Genomic DNA, 8,226 nt, shown 5'->3' with positions numbered 1-8,226 from the left:
GGTTTTACGTGCAGAGGGGATATGAAGTCTAGAGCTTCTATGAGAGGAGGATTTTGTTTGTCCTCAAACCACGTATAGTTTCTCTTCTGTACATTTAGCCTGTACTAACCAATCAGCTTAAAAGGAACACCACCCATGTTTATTCTCTGGCTGCCCTGGTCTTACATCTGTCAAATTTGTACAATGCTCTTCAATCAGAGCCTAGATTTGACTTAAAAGACATCTGTTCCAGACACTTCGTGAAAATGTTCATGAATGCATTTCTTCTTTGTAACCTTTCTTATTCTTTGCTTCAGTTTATCCAGACCTTTAAGTTAAGTGGGCAGTCTCTAAGTTAATGATCAGTCCCCCATAATTGTCAAGTATTGTACTTAGAAGAGACGCACATATTCAAATTCTCATGTAGTCTTCATAATAAAGCTGAGAAAACAGGTATTTTTGCCCACATTCTCTGAATGAGACAATTGACATTCAGAAGGAATACATGTTTTGCTGTGATTCAGTGACTTGCCCAAGGTCACACAGCTGGAGAGCCAAGATTTCAATCTAAAGCCAGTGGCTCCAAGTTCAGAACTCTTTCCCCTACACAACACCTGATCCCGAAGTCACTTTTACTCAAAAATCTCAATCATACAAGTGGTTGCAAATAATAAAGTCCAGTTACATTGTTTAGTTGACACCACACTACTGAATCCTACTTCCTTCTGCCTTTGTTTTTGTTTTTTCACCAAAAAAAAATTATTTTTTTTTTTTTTTTTTTGGCTGCGCTGCACGGCATGTGGGATCTTAGTTCCCCGACCAGGGATCGAACCCACGCCCCCTGTGTTGGAAGCACGGAGTCTTAACCACTGGACCGCCAGGGAAGTCCCTCCATCAAAATCTGATTTGCCTTGAATGCTCTGAATTTCTGGCTTCCTTCCACTCCCTCGGGAATCCCATAGGCACTAGTGACCCAAGGAATTGCCGTTCCAGAGCCAAGCCAGTGCTCTGCGTGGGAGTGGCGGTCCTGGAGGGCCAGGCTCTGCTTCCATCAGCCCTCTGGCTTCAGTTGCTTCAGCTTTTATTAGCACCCATCTTCTGCGGTGCAGCCAGAAGATCCCTTCAACCAACCATTTCACTCCCTACTTAACCCCCACCCACTCCACAATGGCTTAGGACAGTGTAAGTTTTTGGATCTGTTCAGCGTGGCCCCTGTCCACCTTGTTTCTCCGGCCAGTTCCTTTTCTGACATCCTACATGTCAACCTTGTATAACCACAAACTGTCCTCTCTAGCCTTGGACCTCAGGTGCATGCTGGTCTACCAACTCTCAGAAAAGAATGATTTTTAAAAGGCCCTGATGTGTAGCATTTACCCATTTCTAAGGTGTAAATTCTCCCACCAGTAGGAGCCAGCTCCGGCCCCCGACTGGAGCCACACTGCCTGGAATACCCTTCTCTCCTCTCCTCACCTCGCTGATTCTTGGCTGTTGTCGAGACTTAGATGTTGCTTCTTCCAGGATGACTTTCTCAACCAGCACCCACCTGTCCCCTGCCTGGCAGAAGCTCTGTGTTTCCACATGCCCCCTTGCTAACATAGGTTATAAATAGCACTTTCCAGCACATCTCATAATTGTGTGTGCTTGGACATCTTCCTTCTGTTTTCTGCACTCTGTGGGTGGGTACCAGCTGTGTTTTGATTCATTTCTCTAACCCAACGCTAAGTGCAAGGTCAGAGACAGAAGATGTTCAACAAATGTTTGTTGGATGGAGGCATGTTTTGACTTTTAAAAGGACAGTAACCTTTGTACTTAGCGCAAGAAGATGCAAGTTCTAATCCTGCATATTTCAGTTGCAAGACATACAGGTATGCTCAGGTTCGAAGAGGGGAATGGCTGTGTTATTTATAAGACTGGGGTAACGTGCCCAGAAACCCAGGAGCAGGAAGGTACAGCTCAGTTTTTACCTGAAAATTTTGAAATCAAGGCTTTTTCTTCTAGGATGTAGGCCATAGGGTCTGTTTCTTCTAGTTCTGTCTCCATGTCTGTGTCTCTCCATCTTTTTCCTCTGACTCTCTTGTTCTCTTTCTCATTCCTCCTCCCCATGTCCTCTCCTCAGTGTCTCTGTTCATCAGCTGTGTTCTTTTCCCCTCCATCTGTCCAGCTTGCTCTGTTCTTTCTTCTTCTGCACAACCCAGTATGGTCTTTCAGCCCCAACTCTGAATGCCTCTCAGCTTAGTCACCTACCACCAGTGAGAACTTCTTTTTGTGCCTTCTTTAATCCAGGAGAATACCTCTGGTTGGCTCAGCACTGCTGATTGAAGCCCCCCTGTCGCCGTCTTGGGTCAGGCATCCCTGGCTGGTGTGATCAGTAGAGGGGCAGGCGGAGTCAAGGTGGACACACAAACAGTGACGGACTTGTCCAGTACATTCAGAAATAAGGTGTTCCCCTCTAAATGGTGCAGTCCCGGCTGGTTGAAGCTAAAAATGATGGTAACTTGGAGTTGGGGTGGGGTGGCCGCTTCATTCTCAGTTAAAATAATCATAGATCAGGAAGGAAAGAACTCAGCCCATTGACCATGTGGCCAGGCAGCTCGTTATTGGCTTATGTTGTTTCCACCCAATAAAAACCTAAGTCTATTAAAATCATCATGGCTGCAGCTTCCGGGATTGCTTTGGGGAGTCCAGTCAACACATTAATTAATTATCCTCAGTGTGAACAGATTTCCTCTAAAAAGCTTCCTGTCTGTTTATTTTCTTAGCCTCATTCTGTGCCTTCCAATTTGTCCACCTCATTCCCCTCATATATTGGTTGGTCACTGTCTTAGATTTCTCCCCAGCATCTGGTTTGGCTCTGCACAGTGTGGTCTGGTGAGCCAGCTGTGGTTCTGATGGATTACACTTAGCCAAGAATCCTCGGAGCAGGAAGGTGGGTGTTTGTTATGGTCTGCCTCTTGGATCAATACCTCAAGGAATTGACATCCTTGGGCACTTGCTCTCTAGACACAGTCAATGTGCTGATAAGGGACTGTGAACTGCTGTTAAATAATAGCTCATTTGGCTTGATTGAAGGAGAAGTACAGATAGTACCTAGAATTGTCTGCAGTGCAACAGAAAAGGTTGTCTACACTGCAGTGTGTAACTGAGGCTCTTTTTATTTTTTATATTAATTTATTTTTGGCTGCGTTGGGTCTTTGTTGCTGCAAGCGGGCTTTCTCTAGTTGTGGCGAGCAGGGGCTACTCTTGATCGTGGTGTGCGGGCTTCTCATTGTGTTGGCTTCTCTTGTTTCGGAGTATGGGCTCTAGGTGCGCGAGCTCAGTAGTTGTGGCTCGTGGGCTCTAGAGCGCAGGCTCATTAGCTGTGGAGCATGGGGCTTAGTTGCTCCGCAGCATGTGGGATCTTCCCTGACCAGGACTCGAACCTGTGTTCCCTGCGTTGGCAGACGGATTCTTAACCACTGCGCCACCAGGGAAGTCCCTGAGCCTTTTTTTTTTTTTAAATAGAACTTCAGTGGAGTATAATTGCTTCACAATACTGTGTTAGTTTCTGTTGCACAACAAAGTGAATTAGCCATATGCATACACTTGTCCCCATATCCCCTCCCTCTTGAGCCTCCCTCCCATCCTCCCTATCCCGCACCTCTAGGTCATCGCACAGCACCGAGCCGATCTCCCTGTGCTTGGGTGCTGCTTCGCACCAGCCAACTGTTTTACATTCGGTAGTGTATACATGTTGGTGCTACTCTCACCTCGCCCCAGCTTCACCCTCCCACCCCATGTCATCAAGTCCATTCTCTATGTCTACCTCTTTATTCCTGCCCTGCAACAAGGTTCATCAGTACCATTTGTTTTTTTTTCCAAATGTTCCATTCTATATATGTACCACATCTTCTTTATCCGTTCATCTGTCGATGGACATTTAGGTGGGTTCCATGTCCTGGCTATTGTAAATAGAGCTGCAGTGAACATTGTGGTACATGACTCTTTTTGAATTATGGTTTCCTCAGGGTATATGCCCAGTGGTGGGATTGCTGGGTGGTATGGTAGTTCTGTTTTTAGTTTTTTAAGGAACCTACATACTGTTTTCCATAGTGGTTGTATTAATTTACATTCCCACCAGTAGTGTAGAAGCGTTCCCTTTTCACCACACCCTTTCCAGCATTTATAGTTTCTAGATTTTTTGATAATGGCCATTCTGACCAGCGTGAGGTGATACCTCATTGTAGTTTTGATTTGCATTTATCTATTAATTAGTGATGTTGAGCATCTTTTCATGTGCCTTTTGTCCATCTGTATGTCTTCCTTGGTGAAATGTCTATTTAGGTCTTCCTCCCATTTTTTAACTGGGTTGTTTGTTTTTTTGATATTGAGCTCCATGAGCTGTTTGTATATTTTGGAGATTAATCCTTTGTTGTTTCATTTGCAAATATTTTCTCCCATTCTGAGGGTTGTCATACGGTTTCCTTTGCTGTGCAAAAGCTTTTACGTTTAAGTCCCATTTGTTTATTTTTGTTTTTATTTCCGGTAACTCTAGGAGGTGGGTCAAAAAAGATCTTGCTGTAATTTATGTCAAAGAGTGTTTTTCCTGTGTTTTCCTCTAAAAGTTTTATAGTGTCTGGTCTTACGTTTAAGTCTTTAATCCATTTAGAGTTTATTTTTGTGTGTGGTGTTAGGTAGTGTTCTAATGTCATTCTTTTACATGGAGCTGTCCAGTTTTCTCAGCACCACTTTTTGAAGAGGCTGTCTTTTCTCCATTGTATGTTCTTGCCTCCTTTATCATAAATTAGGTGCCCGTGTGTGGGGGTTTATCTTTGGGCATTCTGTCCTGTACCATTGATCTATATTTCTGTTTTTGTGCCAGTACCATACTGTCTTGATTACTGTAGCTTTGTGGTATAGTTTGAAGTCAGGGAGCCTGATTCCTCCAACTCTGTTTTTCTTTCTCGAGATTGCTTTGGCTATTCAGGGTCTTTTGTGTTTCCATACTAACTGTAAGATTTTTTGTTCTAATTCTGTGAAGAATGCCATTGGTAGTTTGATAGGGATTGCCTTGAATTTGTAGATTGCTTTGGGTAGTTTAGTCATTTTCACAATATTGATTCTTCCAATTCAAGAACATGGTATATTTCTTCATCTGTTTATGTTGGCAACCTTACCAAATTCATTGATTAGTTCTAGTACTTTTCTGGTGGCATCTTTAGGATTCTCTATGTAGAGTATCATGTCATCGGCAAATAGTGACAGTTTTACGTCTTCTTTTCCAATTTGTATTCCTTTTCTTTCTTTTTCTTCTCTGATTGCTGTGGCTGGGACTTCCAGAACTGTGTTGAGTAGGAGTGGTGAGAGTGGACATCCTTGTCTTGTTCCTGATCCTAGTGGAAATGCTTTCAGTTTTCACCATTGAGTATGATGCTTGCTGTGGGTTTGTCATATATGGCCTTTATTATGTTGAGGTAGGTTCCCTCTATGCCCATGTTCAGGAAAGCCTTTATCATAAATGGATGTTGAATTTTGTCAGAAGCTTTTTCTGCATTTATAGAGATGAGCGTATGGTTTTTATTCCTTAATTTGTTAATATGGTGTATCACGTTGATTGATTTGCGTATATTGAAGAATCCTTGCATCCCTGGGACAAATCCCATTTGATCATGGTGTATGATCCTTTCATAAATGGATGTTGAATTTTGTCAGAAGCTTTTTCTGCATTTATAGAGATGAGCGTATGGTTTTTATTCCTTAATTTGTTAATATGGTGTATCACGTTGATTGATTTGCGTATATTGAAGAATCCTTGCATCCCTGGGACAAATCCCACTTGATCATGGTGTATGATCCTTTTAATATGTTGTTGGATTCTGTTAGCTGGTATTTTGTTCAGGATTTTTGCATCTATGTTCATCAGTGATATTGGTCTATAATTTTCTTTTTTTGTGATGTCTTTGTCTGGGTTTGGTATCAGGGTGATAGTGGCTTCATAGAATGAATTTGGGAGTGTTTCCTCCCCTGCAATTTTTTGGGAAGAGTTTGAGAAGGATGTGTGTTAGCTCTTCTCTAAATGTTTGATAGAATTTGCCTGTGAAGCCATCTGGTCCTGGACTTTTGTTTGTTGGAAGATTTTTTATATCTGCTCTGATCTTTATGATTTCTTTCCTTCTACTTACTTTGGGTTTTCTTTGTTCTTCTTTCTCTAGTTGTTTTAAGTGTAGGGTTAGATTGTTTATTGGAGATTTTTCTTGTTTCTTGAGGTGAGATTGAATTGCCATAAACTTCCCTCTTAGAACTGCTTTTGCTCTGTCCCATAGGTTTTAGGTCATTATGTTTTCGTTGTCATTTGTTTCTATGTATTTTTTAATTTCTTCTTTGATTTATTCAGTAATCTCTTGTTTATTTAGTAGCACGCTGTTTAGCCTCCATGTATTTGTGGTTTTTACAGTTTTTTTTTCCTGTAGTTGATTTTAAATCTCATAGCATTGTGGTCAGAAAAGATGCTTGACATGATTTCAATTTTCTTAAATTTTCTGAGGCTTGATTTGTGACCCAAGATGTGATCTATCCTGGAGAATGTGATTTCAATTTTCTTAAATTTTCTGAGGCTTGATTTGTGACCCAAGATGTGATCTCTCCTAGAGAATGTTCAATGTGCACTTGAGAAGAAAGTGTATTCTGCCACTTTCGGGTGGAATGTTCTATAAATATCAATTAGATCTATCTGGTCTGTTGTGTCATCTGGTCTGTTGTGTGTTTATTTATTTCCATTTGGATGATCTGTCCATTGGTGTAAGTGGGGTGTTAAAGTCCCTTACTGTTATTGTGTTACTGTCGATTTCTCCTTTCATGGTTGTTAGCATTTGCCTTATGTATTGAAGTGCTCCTATGTTGGGTGCATAAACATTTATAATTGTTATATCTTTTTTCTTGGATTGATCCTTTGATCATTATGTAGTGTCCCTCCATATCTCTTGTAACAGTCTTTATTTTAAAGTCAATTTTATCTGATATGAGTGTTGCTACTCCAGTTTTCTTTTGATTTCCATTTGCATGGAATATCTTTTTCCATCCCTTCACTTTCAGTCTATATGTGTCCCTAGATCTGAAGTGGGTCTCTTGTAGACAGCATATATATGGGTCTTATTTTTTTTATCCATTCAGCCAGTCTGTGTCTTTTGGTTGGGGCATTTAAACCATTTACATTCAAGGTTATTATTGACATATATGTTCCTGTTACCATTTTCTTAATTGTTTGGGTTTGTTTTTGTGGGTCTTTTTCTTCTCTTGTGTTTCCTGCTCAGAGAAGTTTCTTTAGCATTTGTTGTAAAGCTGGTTTGGTGGCGCTGAATTCTCTTAGCTTTTGCTTGTCTGAAAAGCTTTTGACTTCTCCATAGAATCTGAATGAGATCCTTGCTGGGTAGAGTAATCTTGGTTGTACGTGCTTGTTTTTCTCTTTCAACACTTGAAGTATGTCCTGCCACTCCCTTCTGGCCTGCAGAGTTTCCACTGAAAAATAAACTGATAACCTTATGGAGATTCCTTTGTATATTATTTTTTGTTTTTCCCTTGCTGCTTTTAATATTCTTTTTTTGAATTTAAATTTTGTTAGTTTGATTAATATGTGTCTTGGTGTGTTTTTTCTACAGTTTATCCTGTTTGGGACTCTGTGTTCTTCCTGGACTTGGGTGACTATTTCCTTTCCCATGTTAGGGAAGTTTTCCACTATAATCTCTTCAAATATTTTCTCAGACCCTTTCTTTTTCTCTTCTTCTTCTGGGACCCCTATGATCCAAATGTTGGTTCATTTAGTGTTGTCCCAGAGGCCTCTGAGATTGTCTTCAATTCTTTTCATTCTTTTTTCTTTATTCTGCTCCTCAGCAGTTATTTCCACCATTTTGTCTTCCAGCTCACTTATTCGTTCTTCTGCCTCCATTATTCTGTTATTGATTCCTTCTAGTGTAGTTTTCATTTCAGTTGTTGTGTTGTTCATCTCTGCTTTTTTGTTCTTTAGTTCTTCTAGTTCTTTGTTAAGCATTTCTTGTATTTTCTCAATCCGTGCTTCCATTCTGTTTCTGAGATTCTGGATCATCTTTACTATCATTACTCAATTCTTTTTCAGATAGATCGCCTATTTCCTCTTCATTTATTTGGTATTGTAGGTTTTTATCTTGCTCCTTCATCTGTGACATTATTTTTTGCTGTCTCTTTTTTTTTTTTTTTTTTAAATGAGTGGGATTGTGTTCCTCTTTTACTAGTTCTTTG

General features: G+C 40.6%; 1 protein-coding gene across 1 annotated transcript in view; it reads left to right on the top strand.

The window, feature by feature from the left end:
* The first annotated feature begins 1,780 nt into the window (after positions 1-1,780).
* LARGE1 (LARGE xylosyl- and glucuronyltransferase 1) overlaps positions 1,781-8,226 on the top strand; it is a 404,132-nt gene continuing 397,686 nt past the window's right edge. Inside the window, exon 1 of the mRNA XM_028490584.2 lies at positions 1,781-1,844. Within this exon, the coding sequence (XP_028346385.1) occupies positions 1,802-1,844 (43 nt within the window). The 5' untranslated portion in view covers positions 1,781-1,801. The remainder of the gene's footprint in view (positions 1,845-8,226) is intronic.

The sequence above is a fragment of the Physeter macrocephalus genome, chromosome 6 (assembly GCF_002837175.3).
Source record: "Physeter macrocephalus isolate SW-GA chromosome 6, ASM283717v5, whole genome shotgun sequence".
In the NCBI taxonomy this organism is placed as follows: Eukaryota; Metazoa; Chordata; class Mammalia; order Artiodactyla; family Physeteridae; genus Physeter; species Physeter macrocephalus.
Note: the sequence above shows the minus strand (reverse complement) of the source record. Positions and strands in the feature narration are given on the sequence as shown.